Source organism: Mus musculus, chromosome 10 (assembly GCF_000001635.26).
Source record: "Mus musculus strain C57BL/6J chromosome 10, GRCm38.p6 C57BL/6J".
NCBI classification, from domain to species: domain Eukaryota; kingdom Metazoa; phylum Chordata; class Mammalia; order Rodentia; family Muridae; genus Mus; species Mus musculus.
The window spans coordinates 33,169,153-33,194,358 of record NC_000076.6 but is presented as its reverse complement, the minus strand read 5'-3'; the positions used below and the strand labels follow the sequence as shown (position 1 = coordinate 33,194,358).

At 35.2% G+C, this 25,206-nt stretch overlaps 1 protein-coding gene across 3 annotated transcripts in view; it reads right to left on the bottom strand.

Annotated features, from left to right (window-relative positions):
- Trdn (triadin) overlaps window positions 1-25,206 on the bottom strand; it is a 393,227-nt gene that overhangs the window by 282,351 nt on the left and 85,670 nt on the right. For all 3 annotated transcript variants that reach the window (NM_029726.2, NM_001364697.1, NM_001364696.1), the window contains exons 5-7: window positions 18,531-18,590; window positions 10,343-10,405; window positions 7,659-7,718 (exon numbers count right to left, since the gene is read on the bottom strand). In NM_029726.2, coding sequence (NP_084002.2) covers window positions 7,659-7,718; window positions 10,343-10,405; window positions 18,531-18,590 — 183 coding nt within the window. The remainder of the gene's footprint in view (window positions 1-7,658; window positions 7,719-10,342; window positions 10,406-18,530; window positions 18,591-25,206) is intronic.

The window sequence follows — 25,206 nt, the reverse complement described above, 5'->3', positions numbered from 1 at the left end:
TTTAATGCTATTGAATTTTATAACTAACAAAGTCAATTCTCTTAGAGATAGGACAACACATTTCACAGAAGCATTACAATAACGTTTTATATAAAACTGAAGGCTTCCCTTCTTCTACTGTCAACTCCTTAAAACAAGTAAATTTGCCTTTAACTAGAAAACAGCAGGGTTGTTCAAGAACCAGGCAGAATTTGGGTTCACACGTCTTGACTTCTTATCCCATTTTCTTTTCTTTCCTCTCTGTTATTTTGTGAACTACAAAAGATGGGCACCATGTGTAGAGGGTCTAATATAAGCACCAGGAACAGGATGAGAATGAATCTCCATGTTTCTTGCAAAAAGAATTTCTAGGATGGTCTGGAAAAATACTGCCCTTGAACACACTGTATTTTATACAGAACAGAAAACACACTGTGTCATGTGAAAGTGCCAGCAGGAGACACAGTGTTCTAAAGGAGTTCATTTTAGTTTCTAACTCAAATGTTACCTGCTTAGCTTGTGCCTTTCTAATCTTATTTTATATTCTTAGAAACCCACATATCATATAAAAAATACTATCAGGAGCCATTATGGGACAAGCTAATAACTAGCAGGTGATGAACTTGAAGTGGCCTGCTTCAGATTATTATACAATCTGCGACAGGTGAGCCCTCATTAAACAAGACTGTGAGGGACTCATTTTAGAAAAGGTTCCTGCTATTAATATGCTTTTCCTGTTGTTATTAAACATATATAACAATCACTAAGTAGTAGCACACCCCTTTGGAACAGATGTCTGCAGATCCATGAAGATGTACTATCTTGTAGTGATGGTATATAGACAAATAGATGACTTAAGTCTTAATGATGATCCTACAAGAATTCCTAAAATTATATCTGTGATTACTAAGCTCTTTTATAATCAGACTGCTATTAGGTCCTTTTCTGATAATCAAAGCTGCAATGAGAACTATGCCAGTCTCTCAAGTGTCACCGTTTATTTGCTCTTAAATGGTAACCAGACTTTCTCCTACTCAGAGCATATTTCAAGAGGTTGTAAAACAATTAACCAAAGGTCATAAAAAAGGAATTAATGATTTATTATAGGTGATAGGACAGAAGATAAAATATCAACTGGGTTTATCTATACAAAACTTCACTAATAACTTAGTTATGGTTTTAAACCTTCAGTGAACCTGTGGAGCTGAGAGAGGTGATGGATTTTTAGCTAGATAATTACTCCTAATGGATATGCATGTCAACATTTGCTGTTTTAAACTTCTATTTCAATTTATGATTTGATTTTTGTCTGGACTTGTGATGAGCTTTGTAACATGTGGTCATGTATTCTGAAAGATATAGAAGTACTGAGGACAAAGATATGAAGGGAGATAATAGAGGAGACTTTTTTGCCTTTCCCTACTTAGACTAGATTCTTTTCCCTCTTCCCACATAGAGAATTTTCCCCTTTCCCCACTTAGGATCTTTCTGCTTTTCCCCTTAGATAGCTTTCATATGAAACTTTTTTACAACTTGGTAATAAATTCTATAATCACTTCTTTAAGTGTCTTCTCTTCGTGAGACTTTACACTAGCAGGCTGAGAGTTAGAGCCCAGCAGTTCCTTCTGAGATAGAACAAAGGCTATTTACTTAATCCTTTGTGGCTTGAGAAAGAGGAGCTAAGTGCTAGAAATTATAGTTTCTGGCCCAGAGGATCACAAAAGGCAGGTCAGCTAGAATAGCATAGTACTTTAGGCTCAGATAAGAAAACTTTTTATTATACAGCAACCCTAAATATCTCGACAAAGTCCTACCCTCCACCTAAGCTATTCCCCTGCTGCTGCCTCAAGAAGAATAGACGAGAAAGAAAAACATCCCATGCCGGGGCTGGCCCCCGGCCAAAAATCATGTATTCATCTGCCATTCCTAATATAACCTATATAGATAGATTAAATAAAAACACACCTGAGAGCATTATATAAGTGTAAAATGTATATAATTTGTTTACATATATCTGTCAGTATTAACATATATAAATAGGAAGCATTGGTACTGGACAGACTTAAGATGACTTCCAACAGCTCCTACCTTCTACTCGCCTCCATTTTTTCTTAATTTTTTAAATCATTTAAATGGTGTTATACATCAAACATATTAATAATATTGAGAATTTTGAAAATCAAATAATATATAAAAATTTGTTCAACTTTTATATTCATATCCTTTCATACCCTAAAATGTCATTAATGAATATTTAATACTATCCATAACTGAGAACCTTATATCTAATGTTGAATACTAAATTGTTTGAAAACGTACAAAATGTTCTTTGGGAATTAAGCATAATAAAAGAGCATAAAATATTGAAAATGAATCATTAAGAAATATATTCAAAAGCCCTTATATGATACCATCTGACACAGTGAAAGAATATTTAAAATGCATTATATACCTGTGCACATTGTCTAACAATCAGTTTACATAAAAAGATTATCAGTGTTTCTAGAAGAGGAATTATTTTATCAATAAGTATATTTTAAAAATTTCAAAATACCAAAACGCGTTGAAGTTAAACATTAAAAAAAAACAACTAATTTCAAGCACAGTGAAAACATTTTCAGTAATATTTCTATGATGTTTGTAGAACATAATTTTAAAATTTTCAACTGATAATATTCAACAGACAGAATACTTATTTTAAGATGTATTTCATTGTTGTATTGCTTTTTATTTCTGATTTTATTAATTTGGATGCTGTCTCTGTACCCTCTGTTTAGTCTGGCTAAGGGTTTATTTATCTTGCTGATTTTCTCAAAGAACCAGCTACTGGTTTTGTTGATTTTTTTTTTTTTTGTATAGTTCTTTTTGGATGATTTCAGTCCTGAGTTTGATTATTTCCTGCCTCTACTCCTCTTGGGTGTATTTGCTTATTTTTATTCTAGAGCTTTCAAGTGTGCTGTCAAGCTGCTAATGTATGTTTTCTCCAATTTCTTTTTGGAGGCACTTAGAGCTATGAGTTTTTCTCTTACCACTGCTTTCATTGTACCCTATAAGTTTTGGTATGACATGTCCTCATTTTCATTAAATTCTAAAAAGCCTTTAATTTCTTTCATTATTTCTTCCTTGTCCAAGTTATCATTGAGTAGAGTGTTGTTCAGCTTCCATGTCTATGTGTGCTTCCCATTGTTTTTGTTCATATTTAAGACAAACCTTACTCCATGGTGATCTGATAGGGTGCATGGGATTATTTCAATGTTCTTGTATCTGCTAAAGTCTGTTTTGTGACCAAGTATATGGTCAATTTTGGAGAAGGTACCATGAGGTGCTGAGAAGAAGGTATATGGATGAAATGTTTTTAAAATATCTGTTAGATTTATTTGGCTGATAGCTTCTGTAAGATTCACTGTGCTAGCCCAGGCAAAACTCTTAATTACCATACACGGAGAAAACAAGATATTCTATGAAAAAAAAAACAAATTTACACATATTTTTTCATAAAATCCAGCCCTACAAAGGATAATAGATGGAAAACACCAACGCAAGGAAGGAAACGACACCTGAGAAAAGGCAAGAAAGTAATCTTTCAACAACCCCCCAAAAATGATAGCCACACAAACATAACTCCACCTCTAACAACAAAACTAGCAGGAAGTAACAATCACTTTTCCTAACTATCTCTTAACACCAATTGACTCAATTCCCCCAATAAAAAGACACAGACTAACAGACTGGATACATAAACAGGACCCAGCATTTTGCTGCATACAGGAAACACACCTCAGTGACAAAAACAGACACTACTTCAGAGTAAAGGGGTGGAACACAATTTTCCAAGCAAATGGTCCCAGGAGACAAGCTGGAGTAGCCATTCTAATATTGAATAAAATCAACTTTCAACCAAAACTTATCAAAAAAGATAGGAAGGACATTTCATACTGGTCAAAGGAAAAATCTACCAAGAAGAACTCTCAATTCTGAATCTATGATCCAAATGCAAGGGCATGGACATTCATAAAATAAACTTTCTCAAAGCTCAAAGCACACATCATATCCTACACAATAATAGTGGGAGACATCAACACTCCACTGTACCAATGGACATAACCTACCTTCTTCTCTTAGCGAATTATGACTAGTCTTGTAAAATGCTAACCAACAGACTATGGCAGAAGTAATTGGACTAAAATTTCATAGTAGTCAACGTTTACAACTTCACAATATAACAATTTCCATCCTGAGTTTTTTCTTTTTCTTTTTTTTTTTTTTTTCTGAGTTTTTTCTGTTGCTAGGTCTAGGGAAGTCAATTATCATGTCAGTGTGAATTTGTGACAAACAACAGAGGGTTAAAGAGAACCTCAATGAACTAGATGAGCCAAACCTGAACTATGCAGTGTCAGATAGTGCTATTCTAAGTAGGTGAGATAATTTATTGTTCTAGCAATATGAACTGACATACCTGCTTCTAATTTTTTACAAAGATGATACTTTGCATTTGGTTTCTGAATGTTCTACTTTCAAATTTTATTTAATGAATGCATCTCACATAATTTTACAAATTTGAAAGGATGCAGAGATTGTTTAGTTGGTAAATTGCTTGCCATAAAGTGTAAGGACTTGAAATCAATCCTAGCATTCACATAAAACAGTAAGTATTTTGACATGAGTCTGTAATCTCAGTGATAAATGTGAGACCAGATATGTATGTTTCCTATTGCTAGAATGATAGCTATCACAAAGTTTTCCTTTAGAACCTATTCTAAAAATTCAATTATTCTTATACAATATAAATATTTATTTGATAGTGATATATTCTTTCCCAAGAAAGGTAGTTTTTAATGATACTGGAATGAGATTGTTCCAGTATAACTTTCATATTGATATTATATTCATATCAAACATATATTTTTAAAATAAGAAGAAAACATTTACATTGAGGAGACAGAATTGTATTACTAATTAAGATGTATATTTTACTTCTACTTTATATTTTAGTTTTGGATTTTTTTATTTTTACATTTCAAATGTTTTCCTCTGTCCAGGTCACCCCTTAAGAAATGCCCTAATCCCATTCTGCCCTCCCCCTGACTCTATGAGGGTGATCCCCTAACAACCCACTCACTCCAGTTTTCCTACACTGGCATTCCCCTACACTGGGGCATCAAACGCCCTCAGGCCCAAGGGCATTTCTTCCCACTGATGTCCAACAAGGCCATCCACTGCCACATATGTAGCTGGAGCCATGGGTCCTTTCATGTGTATTCCTTGGTTGGTGGTCCAGTCCCTGAGATTTCCTGGGGGTCTGGCCTGTTGACACTGTTTCTCCCTCCATGGGGCACTGAAGAAGTTAGACTTAGAGAACCAAATAACCCTATTAAAAATGTAGAACAGAGCTAAACAGAATTTTCAACTAAGGAAAATTGAACTGCCGAGAAGCACCTAAAGAAATGTTCAACATTCTTGGTCATCAGGGAAATGCAAATCAAAAACAAACCTGAGATTCTACCTCAAATCAGTCAGAATGGCTAAGATCAAAATTTAGGTGATAGCAGATGCTAGCAAGGATGTGGAGAAAGAGGAACACTCCACCATTGCTGGTCATATTGCATGCTGGTACAACCACTCTGGAAATCAGTTTGTCAGTTCCTCAGAAAATTGGACATAGTACTACTTGAGGACCCATCTATACCACTCCTGGGCATATACCCAGAAGATGCTTCAACATGTCATAAGGACATATGCATCGCTATGTTCATAGCAGCCTTACTTATAATAGCTAGAAGCTGGAAAGAACCCAGATGTCCCTCAACAGAGGAATGGATACAGAAAGTGTGGGACATTTATACAATGGAGTACTACTCAGCCATTAAAAACAACTTCATGAAATTCACAGGCAAATGAATGGAACTAGAAAATATCATCTTGAATGAGGTAACTCAGTCACAAAAGAACACTCATGGTAATTACTCACAGATAAGTGGATATTAGCTGTTGGGAGCTATTAAGACAATACTCTTGTCCTGATCTCTGAATTGGGCCTCTCCCCCCAAGATGAAAAGGGGGTCAAAAGCGGTCCGCCAACACACTGCTCGGAGAACAACCACAGACTGTTCCAGCCCTAAGTCAGCACCGGATGTTCTGACCTCAAGATGTACCCTGATACCACCAAGTTCCTGCTTCCCCGTGTAGTCGCCAAAAGAAAAATTTCTGCTGCCCCATCCCTCCTGCTGAGAAGTACTTCCACTGCCCCATCCCTCCTGCTGAGGTGCATTTCCGATGCCCCATTCCTCCTGCTGAGAAGTACTTCCCCTTTTGCTTGTGCATTTAAACCTTGAGCCTTGCTAATACAGTGAGACCTTGATGCTACTCAGACTGCTTATGTGTGTCGTTCATTGCACAAGGTTCTCATCTCTCTCTACCCCCATTTGGTTCTTAGGAGAAGGTCCCCTCAAGACCCTCGAATAGCTGGACCTGCTGGATGGGTCAATTAGCCCAAAATTTTGGAATACCCAAAATTCAATTCATAGACCATATGAAGCCCAAGAAGAAGGAAGACCAAAATGTGGATACTTCAGTGCTTCTTAGAAAGGTGAACAAAATACTCACAGGAGGAAATATGGAGGCAGTGTGGAACAGAGACTGAATGAAAGGCCAGCCAGAGGATGGCCCACCTGGGGATCCATCCCATATACAGCCATCAAATACAGATGCTATTGTGGATGCCAGGAAGTGCTTGCTAAAGGAAGCCTGATATAGCTATCTCCTGAGAGGCTCTGCCAGAGCAGACAAATACAAAGGCATATGCTTACACCCACCATTGGACTGAGTGCAGGGTCCCCGTAGAGGAGTTGGAGAAAATGTGTATTTTAAAACACTTAAAACAGTAGGTAGACCTGCTTAGGGTAGACAAATATAGGTCAATCAACCTTCCAAAATAAGGAAGTGATGACTTTATGGATTTGAAATATAAAAATGCTTTTTGTGTACGAATTCTTATTTCCTCGCAGGGCTCACAAGACCAAAATGAGTCATCAATCTACTTTGCCCTTTATTGGATTTCCTTAGAAAAACTAGCTTCCACATTTTTTCAACATAAAGTCAGGATTCACTTTATTTTCATGCTTCCCCTGTGGCCCTCATAATATTCATGGTAACCATGGAGGATGAAATGACACCCTTCAAAACTTGCTACTTCCTGTGATATGTCTATGCTTCTAAATAATTTGGATCTGTATACTGAATGTAGACAGTTGCATCAGGGTCATTTTTATATTGTTAGATCAAACTTGCCTACCTCTCCCAGTGTCAAGGGGATGAGACAATGAGATAAAAGTCAGACAGACCAAAATTATGTCACTCACATCTGAGGACACTTTATCTTCCTTACATGTTTTGATATTTTTTTAAAACTGTATTTTGGTTTTATCAGCCTTTAGATATCTAATTTTAAATCATTACATTTAAATGAAATGTAAAATGATTACAAATGTTCAAATTTCTCTCCATATATATACTCTCATCATCAAAAGTCAAGAATGTAGATATTCAATTTTAAATCATTGTATTTAAGTGAAATGGAAAATTATTATAAAACTTCAAATCCATCCCCCCAACCCCCCCGCAAATGTATACTCTCACCATCATCAAAAGTCAAGAATGAAGATAATAAAGGGGAAGGGTACCTTTTGCCATCATCTTCGTCTCTGGTCTTTCTTTTTTCTCAAGTTTCTCTTTGTGAGTTGCTTAAACAGAAAAGTAACATTAGGAAATTATAAATTACACATAGTTTTAATAGATTAAAAAGCCAATTTCCTTCTGACTATAGTTCTATAGAGAAACTGAGGATTTATGACACTATTGAATCCATCCATATATTGAATATATCTTAATATAGTAATTAGTGGTTAATAGTGTATAGAATCCAAAATAAGCTTTGGCACTATAATTCAGAATGTAGCCAGGGGATGATGGCACACACTTTTAGCCCTAGCACTTGAGAGGCAGTTTCAGGTGAATCTTTGTGAGTCCCAGGCCAGCTTGGTCTATAGAACTACTTTCAGGAAAGTGAGAATCCCTGTCTTGAATATCCAATTAATTAATTAAATTATTAATTAATTAAAAATTTTAGAAAACAGGCAGGTATGGTAGTAAATGGTTTCAATTTCAGTACTCAGAAGGCAAAGGCAGGAAGATCTTTGTGAAATTGGGTCTATTCTGGACTACATAGTGAATTTTAGGACAGACAGGGCTAAGTAGATCTTGACCAAAACAAATGGAAAACCCAATCACACAAGTAGATGGTATGATGAAAGCTAGTTCTGTCACCTTTCTTTTGTAGATTCTACTCCAAATATATGAAGTTTGCAGGAAAAAACAAAACAAAACAAAACTGAGGAATTTTTTAAAACCAAATAAAATGCACATATACACTGTGAAAATAACTTTTTTTTAGCAGTAGTAACAGGAGACATCTACATTATGGCTGAAGAATGATTAACCAAAGTGTTCCTCAGCAGGAACACCATTGACATTTGGGAAAGAACAATGTTCTGATATGATCTGAGCATCACAAAGATGCTGAACCTTTCTAGTGCCTGCTCACTGGTTGTACATCAACATCATTCTCACATACAAAACATTATCAATGATTTGCTAAAGTGTTGTACACTTTTCTGGAATCAACAATTCTGTATAAGATAATTAAAATGATTATTAAAATAATAAATATTTCTACATGATACCTGAGAAATATCTTACCAATATTTATTTAACAATGTAATGAATCAACATTAGTTTATTTAACATGTCTTTGTTCTGTAAATAGTAAGAAAATGTTAGGTCTTAGTGTTAAGGTTAAGATAACACCAGAGTTCCAATAGCATGTGCAATATAGTTCTACATTTCAAATAAACAGTTCATTTATAGGAGGTGCCAATATTTCAAAAATGTATATTAAACGTAAACATCTTTAACTGGCATGTGTAAACAAACAGAGGAAGACTTACAGAAAGCATTCTATCTCTGATTTTTATTTTGAGTAAATTCTCTACGTGTATATTTTAAGGGCAGTCTTTTAATTATTAAAAGAAAACATTTAGTAATATTGAAGCTTGAAACTTAATAAGAACCAAAAAAAAATAATTTGATTTTGTCAAGATATAGAATCTTATGTTCATAATTCACTATCTCACCATCATATGAGAAGTACACAAATATGCCTGAGACAGACCAAGATGAAAAGACCTGAAAAATTCAAGGAAATTACTACTAGATAAATATTAATAAAAGTGCAGTATTTAATTCTAATGTTCAAGTATGAATATCCAATAATTCATACTGAAACATGTTTCTACTGCTCTGGTTCATAAATATCACATTCATTCTACATATTCTACCTAAGCTGCAGTGTTCCTGAAGCCAGAAAACTCAGCCAGCTTTGATATTGCAGATGCAAATGTGATCCAAACAACAGCAAAACATCAACACAATCTTACTTCACATAAAAGTGAGGCAGAGTGGGATGTATCAAAAAATGTAAACCAAGGAATATTTTTCATAACTTAAGGAAACTATTAGTATAGACTTACTTTCTAATAAATGTCCTAATGTAGTTCCTGAAGTAGAAATACCACAGTGCATATGCACGCATGCATGCGCGCACACACACACACACACACGGCAATAAATGGGAAAAAAATATGAACTGTCACCCAGAAAAAAATGTGCAACACTAAAATCACATTAAGGTAAATTCTACAAATAACAATAAACTGACACACATGATGTGGGATCTCTTCCTCTCTCAAATGCTACAAAACCTTGTAAAAACAGGTACGGAAATCTCTCTAGGACGTATTTTTGATTTAGGAAACTCAGAATATAAGACATACTAGATTTTGAGAAAAAATGGAGAGAACAATAATATCAATTACTAATATGATAGGAAATAACTTCATGATTTAAACAGTGAAATTTTGTTAACTATCCTTTCTCAATAAATTAGCAATAGCAAACAAATAAGTTAATACAAAAGGCATTTATAGTTAAAATGACAAAGATGGCCTATTACCTATAAAAATGACCAGTTTTTTATTCTTCTCTCAAGTAATATTCTCTAAGGGAGGCTCAAAACTACCAGAGGAAAGGCTGACATATTTCTTAAAAGTAGCATGGGGACAAGAGCCTAACATACTTTATTCTCCTTAGCTCAGAGATTTCTTTTTTATGGTTATTTTCCATGAATATGACCAAAGTGCAACTTTTAGAAGTAGAAGCCAACATTTTCAATATCTAAATATAATGAAGATAAATGCCAAAGGGAAAAATTATTTAATGTTAAAGTGGTACAAAAAATAACTACACATACCTGTCTTCTCAGGTTTTTCTCCTTTTAATTTTTCTTTTCCTTTCTCCCTTTCTCTGTGTGAAGCTGGAAAGAAGCAGACAACACTTTTAATTTAAATCAACAGAATAAGTTATAGGATAATTTCATGAGAGTTCAGTTTATAAAGAACTTGCAGAAATCACCAATTGGCTGTCATGAATGTTTGTTTATATACTTAGATTAAACTTTAAAATAATTACTTTTACTTCACATCCGAGTATAAGCAGACTAAAATATATCTGACTGAAAAAATTAAAATGTCCCTAAATTTTTCAGCATTTAAATCAATAAATTCAAAGATCTCTCTCTCTCCCTCCCTCCCTCTCTCTCTCTCTCTCTCTCCCTCCCTCTCTCTCTCTCTCTCTCTCTCTCTCTCTCTCTCGTGCACACACACACACAGTGCACACACACACACACACACACACACACACACAGTATGTTAAAAAAGTCCAGTTTTGATTTTGAATGAATGTTAGAAATATCTACACAAGAGTGTATGTAGTCTCCTGAACTAAAAGCAAAGAGCAATGACTAAAACCCACATATGTTAAATCTTTACAGAAATAATTCACATTAAATGGTTTTAAACAAATGAGACTGTAATGCTCTCTCATTTTTCTAAAGGAAACAAAATTTAGTGAGCTATGATCCAGTAAATTTATTCCAAGAGGATTCAAATTTAAGAGAAATCTTTACCTTATTATTTATCGATAGTGTATATAATCACCAACCTAGAAATATAGAAACTAACCCATTGCCTTTCTCTCTCTTCTGCTTAACTATAATTCATCATTAAGCTCTTTCAAAGTAAGCATTTTGATAATCTCCTACACATGTTCTCTTTTCCCCTACCTAACCTATATTTATACCAGAATATACAGAGAACACCTGTCAAGTGCTGAAGATTCTCTTTGGCAAGACAAATACCTTCCCTTTCAATGGAATGCCAACATACTAATAGATGGCAAATGCTAAACAAATAATTGCAGAGGTAGTTAATTGCATTTAGTGCAACTCCTGCAGAGAAAATAAGCAAAATGGCGTGTCGGCATGGATAATGGGACCTGTTCTCGTCTACATGTTTGGAGAAGATACCTTTGTACAGGTGGCATTAAGGGATGTGGACAAAAATTGAAGAAATTAACCTAGTCAGAGACTGTGAGGACATGAAGAAACCCATTTCCAAATGTCTGAGCAGGGTACCTGCTATAGATGTGACATCACCGATTCTTTCAATACAATAATATCTGGTTTGAGAGTGTAAGACTTTTTGTTTATCCATTTACCTATCATTTGTCATTGTTGCTGTTGTCTCAACATTGCTCCCAACAAAGCATGTATAGATACCTAATCTAAGTGTCTTGCCCATTGTTTAGTAAAGCATCTGTCACAAATAGGAACTATCACAATTTAGAAACATTTAATTGTCATGGTAATCTGATGAGAAATTTTACTTTAAATGCTACATTCTGTTGTCACAAGAGTTTTTGAACTCCAGAGAACAATATTGTCTCCTGTGTGCCACTCTCCTCTCTGCTTCTTTGTGTCTTTCATTTTATATTCTCTAAACCACATGTCCTCATCTTTTTTTTAAATTTTTATTAGGTATTTTCTTCATTTACATTTCCAATGCTATCCCAAAAGTCCCCCATGCCCTCCCCCTCACCCACTCCCCTACGCACACACTCCCACTTCTTGGCCCTGGCTTTCCCCTGTACTGAAGCATATAAAGTTTGCAAGACCAATGGGCCTCTCTTTCCAATGATGACCGACTAGGCCATCTTCTGATACATATGCAGCTAGAGACATGAGCTCCAGGCGGGGGTGGGGGGTGGGTTACTGATTAGTTCATATTGTTGTCCCACCTATGGGGTTTCAGACTCCTTTAGCTCCTTGGGTACTTTCTCTAGCTCCTCCATTGGGGGTCCTGTGATCCATCCAATAGCTGACTGTGAGCATCCACTTCTGTGTTTGCTAGGCCCCGGCATAGCCTCACAAGAGACAGCTATATCTGGGTCCTTTCAGCAAAATCTTGCTAGTGTATGCAATGGTGTCAGCCTTTGGAGGCTGATTATGGTATGGATCCCCAGGTATGGCAGTCTCTAGATGGTCCATCCTTTCACCTCAGCTCAAAACTTTGTCCCTGTAACTACTTCCATGGGTGTTTTGTTCCCAATTCTAAGAAGGGGCAAAGTGTCCACACTTTGGTCTTCATTCTTCTTGATTTTCATGTGTTTTGCATATTGTAACTTATATCTTGATGGATTTCCATATATTAAACCATCCCTGCATTCCTGGAATGAAACTACTTGGTCAGGATGGATGATTGTTTTGATGTGTTCTTGGATTCGGGTACTGAGAATTTTATTGAGTACTTTTGCATCAATATTCATAAGGGAAATTGGTCTGAAGTTCTCTATCTTTGTTGGGTCTCACTGTGGTTTAGGTATCAGAGTAATTGTGGCTTCATAGAATGAATTGGGTAGAGTACCTTCTGCTTCTATTTTGTGGAATAGTTTGTGCAGAACTGGAATTAGATCTTCTTTGAAGGTCTGATAGAACTCTCCACTAAACCCATCTGATCCTGGGCTTTTTTTGGTTGGGAGACTATTAATGACTGCTTCTATTTCTTTTTTTAAAATTTATTTATTTATTTTTAGGTATTTTCCTCACTTACATTTCCAATGCTATCCCAAAAGTCCCCCATACCCTCCCACCCACCAACCCCCACTTTTTGGCCCTGGTGTTCCCCTGTACTGGGGCATATAAAGTTTGCAAGTCCAATGGGCCTCTCTTTCCAGTGATGGTCGACTAGGCCATCTTTTGATACATATGCAGCTAGAGTCTTCATCTTTTATCTACTGCTCCATGAAAGTTTCCTCATTTTTGGGTCAAGTGATGCTCTGTAAAATTGTATCCTATTTATTTAGTTTGGACAGCAATTACACCATCTATTAATTATTTATTAATAGGAAATAATGTTGCTATTGTTTGTATTTGACTTCTAAGTAGATAAAGTCTTTTAAGTATGTACCACATTATACATTTGAAGACTCTGTTCAAGTCAATATCTCTCATGCTGTTAATAATATTTTAGAATATATGAATTTGCTATTTTTTGTAAGAACACCTAATATGCTTTTGCTCTCAATTTCTGATCACTTTCAATTTCTGGACAGTTTTGTGGTTTATGAAAATTTCATAAATATAATCTAGAAGCAGAATTGGGAGTCCCACCTCAGAACATCTAGATACCACATTATTTTCCCCTTTTATATTTAATGGAAATTTAGGTGCTTCGAGAAACAAATTTTAATAATAATAATAAAAACTCACTAAATAAGGGTAGGAAATCAGCCCTTACAGAGACCACAAAGAGCTCATTTTTCTTTCTTTGCATCATTGTTAATTAAATCAACATCCAAAAGAAGTTCTTGGCAAAAACAAAACGTCTTTTAAGTTTCTCTAGGGGGAACCAAGTTTCTGAGAGATAAGCTGTGCATTCAGAGTCCTGACTATAAAGACCCCCAAGGGAACAACTAATCTGTGGTTCTGCCTCTGCACCTCAGACAGCTGGCTGTCACCAGCAGATTCTCAGATTGACATGTGCACAGGCATAAATGGGAGAATTAATACAAAAGCCAAGAGCAAAGGGGCTAAATTAGCATATTAGCTCCTCATTCCTGATATCCCAAGGGAAAAAAATGGTTCCTCAATCAAAAATGTTGATTTACAGACACAGTGGTACACACTGGGATTTCATTATCTCCCTTCAGAATTAACTCCACAATACAGTTTAGTGTAACAGCTGGACCTGGGGGCCCTAGGGAGCTGTGCAAAATGGCAGAAAGCCACCAAAAATATTTGGACAGAAACATCAAACTTTGCCAAGTGAGTTCTCAAATGCCAAGTACTGAAATGACTTTAGACCCAGAAATGCAAGACTAAGGACTTTTGAAATAAAAATACTTTGTCCCTGACGTAGGTGTAAAGGGAGCCCAGGGTAAAAATAAGTGTTTGCACCTGTTAGAGCTTAGGTTGTTTGCCATTCTTATTTACATGAAACAAAAGTCCCCTTGATAGGCTCATAATTAAGAGCAAATGGAATTCACCAGTTGGAGTGGATCTGTGGCTTGGCATCTGAGTTGGCATGGCTGTGCCATCTCTGCTCTGGTCAAGGCTGACCTTTCTTTGACCAGAACACTCAGCATAACTCAACTCTGAAGTGTATGGCTCCCTCACATGGCTCCTCTCCAGCTCTCCTGCATGCTTCTGCTTTTGATCTTAGCAGCCATCAGCAACACATATATTTCCTGGGGATTTCAAAGATTATACTATCTCATGATTTCTAGATCTTAGTAGCGACAACCTTCTCTGAGGGCCTTTTCTCACAGTTCATAACCAAATCTTTGGTGCAAAACTGTTTAAGTGCAGCTGGTTATAGGCTACTAAATTTTCCAAGTGACAGGTGTCCATTAACTAAGTAAAACAACTGAAGATTATATTTGACTTCATAACTACTTAGTAACACTACTGTGAACAATACACATGATGCCTTTTAAGGTATATACTTTGAGGTACATGATTTTACTTTATAGAGTTTTCTGACATTTATTTTAATACATTTTCTATGTTTCGAGATTTTTTTAGTGTTATAATTGTGGGAGGTTTTAGTAAATAATTCTGAAAAATTGAATATTCCTACTGACTTACAGTACTTTGCATATTGTTTCAATGTCTTAAGTGATTCGTTCATACCAAATGATCCTCCCTAAAAACATGCATGCTAGCAACAGAAGATTGCTAAGATGGCTGAACATGTTACATCTAGAAATATGTATGTACACATTATAAAATCCCAGACTTTCATAGTGAGTAGTAAAATCCAATCCGTTAGGATCCCCGAGTCCAGCTTTTCTTCTGGGGCTCTAGATACAGACCCAACACATCTGGAAAGATTAATAAGATACAGTTTGAGGATAAAACTTTCAACATTAGTAGGTAGTACGTGCTGTCAGGAATACAAATCCAAGCGGCGAGACAACCGGCCACCATCCGGACCAGAGGACAGGTGTCCGCCTGGCTTGGGAGGCGGCCTCAGCCTCAGCAGCAGCGGTCGCCATCTTGGTTCCGGGACTCAGCAGAACTTAGGAAATTAGTCTGAACAGGTTAGAGGGTGCGCCAGAGAACCGGACAGCTTCTGGGACGGGCGGAAGCACAGAGCCGCTGAGGCAGCAGCCTGGGCGGGCAGCAGACAACCGGCCACCATCCGGACCAGAGGATAATAGATTTATATTACCAGGTTTATTCTTTAACTCAATGAAACTCTGCTATTCCCCCCACCCCTACCTCCAAAAGGCATCAAAGTAACAAAGGAGCAAAATAGAAGAGTTAAAATCTTATAAAGTTAAATCATCTAGCATAAATTTAAAAATTATCTTATTTTCTATGCATAATAGTCAGAATTGAAGTCATTTATGTTCCTCTTTAATATGAACACCTTAACATATTTGAGTAGACTGGATTTTAGAACTCTTTGTTCTCTGTCATTTCATATTGTTTACTTTTCTTATTTATTTGATGACTAAGTATTGCAATCATAAACTCATCATGTATTATTAAAGTCTATATGAGTCAGAAGAAGTTTTGTTTTTTCTTTGTTTTGTTTTTTTAAAAGGGAGAATTTAGCTGAAGGAGGGCAAGAAGGAAGGAAAGAAAAATACAAAAGAAAAGAAAATGAAATAGCACATATAACCTAGTTTTATTTACCACCAAAACTCTTATCTAGCCATAAAATACATCAGCATTAGTATTCTCAAAAATTTTAGCTAAGGCATTTGTTTGTAAGACTTGTTTATAATGATCATATTTTAGAAGTGTTGTACACTTTTTTAAAAGAGCAACAATTGTTTTAATGGCAATGTAAACCACAAAAAGCCATCACATTTATCCACAGTCAAACTGGAATGTAACTTAGAGACCATTTCATTTATCTACTATATATACAAACAGGTCTAAGAGTGTTTGTAAAAAAGTTATTATTTTTACATTTTCAGTAAATTATTGAGGAACAACATACAGACATTATTCTATCTCAGTTATGGAGAGGACACTAGAAAGCAAATGAAATATTCCACTTATGTTCCCATAGAGGGGAAAAGTAGGTTAAAATATTAATTTATCGTTGCACTCTATTTATCTCTTTCTCTCTATCTACTTAGCTCTCACCTATCATGCGTCTGTCTGTCTATCTGTCTTCTACCTTTCTTTGTCTCTTTTTCTCTCAGAATTATTCATTTTATTCTGATGTTCTACTCAAGAAACATATTCAGGTGACTAATCTCCAACACAGCCTTTGACGAATTTATTTTAAACTTCAGCCAAATCCAATGTTTTAATTACATGAGATTCACTAGTTTAATAAACCCACTGCACAGCTTGCTGTCTAAAAGTTTTGACAGCAGGATTCTGAGAGCTAGATTCAAAATGCAAAAGTTCTCATGTACATTACTGTACTCACTCCTGGAGCCTGACAGCTAAATAAGAATGGGGTTCACAAAATAAAGCTGAGGAGACCTTCACCAATTGGAACCAGTTGCATTCCTCTTTAATTCAGGCAGAGAGAAGCAGCCAGATTAGTCATGGTTCCCTTAACCACTCCCTACCCAAGAGCAATGTCCAATTTTCCTGGTCAAAAGAGTTAAAAAACCAAAAGTGAATATATACAGCAAGAAGACATTAGTCCTTAAATATCAGCTTAGACAATTTCAGGTGAATAGGCATCAGTGTTTTGATTGTGTAAGTTTTGGCTGTCCAATCCTGACTTTAAAGATTATGGTTATGTATATAATATCTAAAATATTATCTGGATATATCACAAAAATTCATACATAAGGTGTACTTATAAGCAACAGTATAGTGTCCCAACATAGACAAACATGAAATCATAAGCTAATAGATGTTTCAATTATTTAAAACTTAATATTTTCAACTGTTCTACCAATAACAGCTAATTTTTAATATAATACATATTTAACTACATTCACTTTTTAAAATTCTGCATAAGGATGTGCTTTTAATTGAACTTAGCATACCCATGTTTTCTAACCATTAATTTTTATTTACAGGGAACTTTTATTATTTTCCTCTGTATTCCATAAATATGATAATGGTGATAATCTTTCACCCCCTAGAACATATTCAAAATTATGCATAACTATCCTTTTGGAAAAAAATGGTCATGTTTAGAAATTTGTTCATATTGAAATCCATTGCTTGTTATAAACTTACTGAAATTTTTTAGCTTCATGGATCACTCACAGAGAAATATCACTTGCCAGATGAGCAAGGTCAGGTTGGTTTTATTGAAATGCTTTTACTATATGCTCATAGTTTATGGATTCAGACTTATACTGGCAGAAGAGACTATTTATTATTATGTTGTCACTGTCTATCTATGTCTTGAGGCTGTGAAGAGAGCAGGAGACCAGTGATGTAATCTAATGATTCTACCTATATGCACCAATAATTTTAAAGTCATTCAATGTTATATAAAGTCTGTGTTTAAACTGTGAATTCCAAATCATTATAGGAAGTGATGAAAAGAAAAACACATATTTGTTAAGTGAAATAATATTAAATAATGCTATTTATTAAAGAAAAAGTTATAAGTAAAGATTTTCACCGATTTTTAAGCTACTTTGATTTTTTTTTGTTTTTTTGTTTTTGTTTGTCTGTTTTGTTGTTGTTGTTTTGGTTTTTTTTTTTTTTCAAGACAGGATTTCTCTATGTAGCCCTGGCTGTCCTGGAACTCACTCTGTAGACCAGGCTGGTCTCGAACTCAGAAATCCGCATGTGTCTGCCTCCCAAATGCTGGGATTAAAGGCGGACACTCAATGAATGTTACACATTCACACTTGGAGTTAACTGAATAAGAAAATATTTATGTGAAGACTATCATAAAAATTAAAAGTAAAAATCTTAATCATGGAAATGTTATGTTATTCAAATGTAGCAAAAGTGTACACCCTCAAAACCAGGGCGAAGAGGAGGAAGGGGGATGAGAAGAAGGGAGAGGAAAAGGACGAGGGAGAAGCATAAGAGGGGCAGGAGCAGGAGCTGTAAAAGGAGGAGACAAAGGAGCATCAACATCATAAAATGAAACTTGTACCTTTAGTTTGTATTTTCTTCTCAGGTTTCTCCTCTTTTTCAGCCTTTTCTTGGTGTATTTCTATGGAAACAGAATATGTATTTTAAAAACTGGAAAAAAGTATACATTTTAAACCATATCAGTAACTAAACTTATAAATTCCATAACAAAGTATATAATTTTCTCAGAAGCATGTGTTAATCCCAAAGATGGGAGGAGAAAGCCCACCAACCCAAATCATCATGGCCAAATTACTTAAAGGTAGCTATTAATATTTTTTATTTGTTTGCTTGTTTTTGTTTTTGTTTTTCGAGGCAGGGTTTCTCTGTGTAGCCCTGGCTGTCCTGGAACTCACTCTGTAGACCACGCTGGCCTCGAACTCAGAAATCTGCTTGCCTCTGCCTCCCAAATGCAGGGATTAAAGGCATGCACTACCATGCTTGGCAAGCTAGCTGTTAATTAACACAAGCTTTATACCTGTGCTCATGAGCTGTCTGTACCTAAGGGTGGGCTCTGAGGAGTCAGCATTGGACACATGGAAAACAATGCTTTTATAACTCAAGATTAGTCTGAGTAGGGTAGTGTATTGCTTTGCTTAAGCTTTACCCACAGGGAGTGGTTCTATTGAGAGGTATGGTCTTGTTGGGAGAGGTGTGTCACTATGGGGATGAGTTTTGATGCTCTGCCCAGGACAGAAATCTTCTCCTCCTTTCCTTTAGAACAAGATGTAGAACTTTCAACTCAGCTACTCCTCCACCATGCCTGTCTGGACACTGCCATTCTTTCTGCCGTGATGATAATGGACTAGACCTCAGAACCTAAAAGTCAGCTCCAATTAAATGTCATTTCTAAGAGGTGTCTTGATCGTGGTGTCTCTTTACAGCAATGGACACCCTAAGACAGATAGATACTAAGAACTGGGAATGGTGCTAGGATGAAGAGAAAAATAAATGCATATGATTTATATTGCATGCACAAATGTATTGTTCTGTACTCTATTATAAAGTGTGTTAATTCTTTTCTAAAAAGAATAACACTCAAGAATTCAGAAAGACGTTTGAGCAAGTATTCTCTTTCCAAGCTTCCTTAAGGAGATAACTCTAAAGAAGTAGGGAGATACTTGCGGGTGATATACCTGATTACTTAAAAACAAAAGTAAATAAATTTGACATATAGTCCTCTGATGGAAAAAAAAACTAGAAACATTTCAGAAAGTTTAGTTCATTGTTCTTCCTTTTTTTTCTGTGACAAATAGAGAAGACGAAACCTAATTATATAGCTCAGAATACATGTTCAGTATTTTATTTTTCTAATTCTGTACTTCAGCCTTACACTAATGAAGAGAATGTCATAGATATGACAGGTATACTCAGTCTTCCTGCAAGATGTTAAAAAGAATCTCTACAGTTTACAGACATATACTGATTACTTTCTTAGATTCTCTTTTGTAGAACATCGTCAACTAAATTTTAGGCTTCATGTTCAATTTAATCTGCTAGTAAATTTTTTTGGAGACATCTCTGTACAGTACAGCTAAGTTTGTATAGGCCTACATATACCTTTGTTTCTTTGCTCACAGGACAATGATGGGTATCTCATGATTCAAATTCAAAGAGAACCTAAATATCTCTCTGCCACTTTGTTGCTGGGCTTCATTCTCCATACTGATTGGATCACAGCACTAATATTGCTGCTTTTGGCTAACAGCTCTCAAAAGATCCATTGACACTTCTTCAGTGTGCCAGTCTGTCTTCTTATACTTTAGCCAGGTAAATATGACCATCCTGGCTCCTGTTCAATTGAGTAATAACATGCTACCAATTTGGATTTCGCAAAGATATCTTTCTCACAGGTGGTCTGATTAATTATCTTCGACTGCATTTTTCAGCCAAAAATACTGGAAAGTTTAATTTAAAAGATTCAAGGTATTAAACGTAGAAATCTAATGCCCTATGGTTTTAAACTTTCTTCTTCAAACAGGAAAAACCCTCTCTGTTATTAATACTTTCATTTAGTTGTTTAACAATTTCTGTAGACATGCAAAGGCCTCTACTTTTTGTGACATGATACTGATGCATGTTTACTCAAAACTCCATCAAAGATCATGACATTCTTTCAGGAACAGTTTCTAAGAAGTATATGAGGAACAATGAGGAAAGTTAGGGAAGTCACTAATACTTCCAAAGTAAGGGATTTATAAATTGATACACGTCAAATGCCTCTGAGAAGGTATTGACTCTCAACAAAAAATCGAATCATAATTCCCCTTTGTAACCAGAGAATCCTAGAACTTTCGGTTTAGGAGGTTACAGAGGTCAAGGTATTTTAACCCAGGCATCTGACATAGCACAAAAAAGGATGAAATGCAAAAGAATGATGATTATCTCAATGGACTGAGAAGCAATGAAAGATGATCTTTTGTTCTCCTAGGTCCCTGGTAGCACTGATTAGTAACAAGTGGCTTCCCTGCTTGTGTCCCTGTGTCAGAAATCCTGTCAGAGAAAGGCAAGTGAAGTCCACAGAGAGAGTGTGCTGTTTCCTAATTCTTTTACTCCTATTAATTGTCCTCAAATTCTTTTCTGTATTTTAGCGTGAAGTACAAAAACGATGAAAAAAGAACAGAGCCAGTATTTACCTCACATTCTTGTACATACTTGCACTCTAAATAAATTAGAAAGAAACATAATGACCTTTGTTTATTAATGAATTTAATTAAAGAACTCTAATTATTTAAACTCTAGTTTTGGTGTTGTGTTATTTAGTAGAATTGACAAAATGTAATATCCTCAATCAGATTTTTTTCAGAATTTTTCTAATGAATAATGTCAAACAGTATGAGAGATTTTAAACTGACAGAAAATAGATAAGCAGACACAATAATTTATTAGACTGCTGACAATAAATACAAATTAGTGTAATAATTCTTTGGTATTATAATATATTATAAAGTAATTTAAAATGTATTTTGATAAGAAATGTAGACACAGAAGTCTATTAAAAGAATCTCCATAATATATTTTAGCTCCTGGCATTTATTAAATGCAGGTAACTCTTGAAGATAATTAACATTGGAGTCAATATGCCAAATTAAAATCTGATTCCGATCACTGCTATATGAATTTTATTTTCTGATCCATGAAATAAGAAACAACAAATCTACTTCACAGGTTTCCTTGAACATTAAAATGAGTCAAGATTTAAAGGACATTACCTGATATTATATGATTATCATATGATTGCATTGATTTTATTGTCTTTGTTTCTTATCAAATAATATATTTGATGACAGCTATAGTGAAAATTGTGGAATCTTGGTTTCTTTAAAAAACACAGAAATAGGGCTGGAGAGATGGCTCAGCAGTTAAGAACAGTTAAAAACGTTCTTCCCGAGATCCTGAGTTCAATAGGAAGCAACCACATGGTGGATCACAACCATATGTAATGGGATCCATTGTCCTCTTACGTGTCTGAAGACACCTACAGTGTAGTCATTAAAATTAATAATAATAATTTATAAGAAATTAATCTTTTGAAACAGAACTATTTTAAGAATATATTTTCATTTTAAGCCCATTTGTGGAGATGTAGCGCTCCTTTAGAGTGTCTGCAACAGCTGACTAAAACTTGCCTCATTCTCTAGCAGAGGCATGGTTTTGCCAGCTACAGATAGTTTCTGCAATAATGTAACATTTGGAATTCTAGGAACTTTTCAGAAGGCATGTAAATTCAAGGGCCTTGAAAGGCAGTCAGTGAGTTGTTGCTTATTGATAGAGGTTGGATGTGGTTTGTTTTAGTAGTCATGCTATAAGAAGAAACAAAAAAGAAATAAATTAGATTCAAGAATCTCTGTCTCTGTCTCTGTCTCTCCTATCCTTTCCCTCCAATGTAGTGATAGAAAATGAAACCTGCAGTGGAGGGATAAGGGAAAGAACTCACAAAGTAGCAAAAAACAGCTACAGATGGCCCAATATTTTGTTCCACAACAAAATTCCAAGAGTTAACAGTATGTGTAACATACTAAATAATAGCTTGAGAAACATATGTACTATGTAAAAATTGTCTTAAGAAAACAAATTTACTTTTCAAAATATGTTTTAGGAATGGGGATATAGCTCGCTGATACAGTGCTTGGTTTGTGCCACAACAATATATATATGCATATGTGTATACATATGTGTATGTGTGTATATATATACATATATGTAGTAACATATTTTTTCTTATATATATATGCATTCTTAGCATTTGTAATATACACATTATATATTATATTAAATATTATAAAGCTGGGAAAATTTATAGAAATATAAATATATATTTATTATATATAGTGCAAATATATACTTTACAAATACTGAAAAATCCTACAAAATTGTACTGTTTATGGACATAAAGTGAAGTAACTGAAAGTAAAGTTAAACACTTTTTCAAAAGTATTTCCTACAATATAGAATTTTAACATTTTTATTTGTAATGAGTACATACATTAATAAAATTAAGGACATACATTTTTCATAATACTGTAGTGACTGTAAATTTATATAAATTATTATATAAATAATAAAATGTTAAATATTGGAATAGCATGTCCACTCAACAGAAAAATAAAAAAAAAAAGACTAAAAGTAGAGACAAAGTTTTAAAATAAAACTTGTCTATTCACCAAGTTTAAAAGAAGGGGCACTAAATTTTAAACGCCTCCAAATCTTTCTTCTTTTTATGCTCTGGATTTTGTTACTAGTGAATTTTATTTATTTTATTTTATTTCATTTTATTTCATTTCATTTTATTTTATTTGCTTAGTCATTTTTTATTGGATATTTTATTTACATTTCAAATATTATCCCCTTCCCTGATGGCTCCCCGAGAAACCCCTTATCCCATACCCCCACCTCTTGCTTCTATGAGGGCGTGTCCCCACCCTCCTACCCACTCCTACCTTCCGGTCCTCACATTCTCCTACACTGGGGCATCGAGCCTTCATGGGACCAAGGGTCTCTTCTGCCACTGATGCTCGACAAGGCCATCCTCTGCTGCTACGTGTGCAGCAGACATTATTTCGGATGCCAAGAAGTGCTTGCTGACAGGATCCTGATAAAGCTTTCTCTTGAGAGGCTCTACCAGTGCCTGACAAATACAGAGGTCGATGATATCAGGAAACCATTGGACTGAGCACAGGGTCACCAATGGAGGAGTTAGAGTAAGGATCCAAGGATCTCAAAGGGTTTGTAGCCTCATAGGAGGAACAACAATATGAACCAACCAGTAAACCTAGAGCTCCCAGGAACGAAACCACCAACCAACGAGTACATGTGGAGGGACCCATAGCTCCAGCCTCATATGTAGCAGAGGATGGCTTTTTTGGGAGGAGGGTCTCTTGGTTCTGTGAAGGCTCGATGCCCAGTGTAAGGAATATGAGGGCAAGGAGACAGGAGTGGGTGTGGGTGGGGAGCACCCTCATAGAAGCAGGGGGAGAGGGGATGGGATATGGGGTTTCCACAGAGGAACCTCAAAAGGGGATAACATTTGAAATGTAAATAAATATAATATCCATTTAGAAAAAAAAAAGAAGTATCCATTTCACAATATTGCTAGGTCATAATTTGTAACAAGATTCCAATTTCTACTTCCTTTCCTGGTGCCCTAGATTTTTGACACTTAATCTTTAATCTAGTGTAAACTCACAATCTACTAATAAACATGTACACAGTTTAAGTGACAAGTTAACTTTTATGGCTATCTTATTACCAACATTGAAATACAGTCTTCTAAATAGTGGAACCATAATGTCTTCATGTTGGTGTTTTTAGGATCCTTTTCATGTATTCTGACATCAAATCACTATTGTGTATATCATTTTTTAAAAAAAGACAGTAAATGAACTAAGTTTTAGCCTAGTGGGTAGCTCTCTTCAATTTGGGGGCTTTAGGACAATTTGTACAGAAAATGTAACATTTCTCTAAACACAAGGGTCTCCTTATGATTCCTCGCTGTGGATGCAGCCACCTCTCACTACCACCATGATGCTCTCATTACCACTTCCCTGCTGATGGTCTGCATCACTTTAAGTACCTCCCTCTCACAAATGGAATCTTGCCATGTATTTGTGACAACACTGAGGAAAGTAAACAATACACATATCAGGGAAATTGTACAAAACTTTGAGGGTTGCTGTTGCTCTCTCTGAATGTGAACAATGAGTGTGTGCTCCATAACGTCAGTGCTCCTAAAAGCAAAGACCAGTTTTGGCTTTACAGAACTGTGAACATGCTTAGCTCTGAAAGAATATAATTATCCTTTCCCAACCTTAAAGCTAGATGTCAAGGAAATGCAATAAAAATGTAACTTCCTGTCAAAAAATTATCATTATTTTCTAAAATTACATATTTGAAAAGACATAAATAGTATAATGATCACTATTATATGCAGATGTATTATAGACAAAGGTTTAAGCAAGAATGAACTGAAAAGGGAGATAAATGTTTCTATTAGATTGTGCTTAGAAGTGTTAGTACAAAATTTAAAACTGAGCATGCTAAAGAGTTATATTTTTTTGTTTAATTAATCTAGTCAGTAAAACCTTAAACATTAGTTCAGGAATATGAAAAATTCTATTAGCTATAAAACAATAATTCTATTAGCTATAAAACTTTTGAAAAATGTGGAGAATTACTAAGGTACCAATTCCTTATGATGA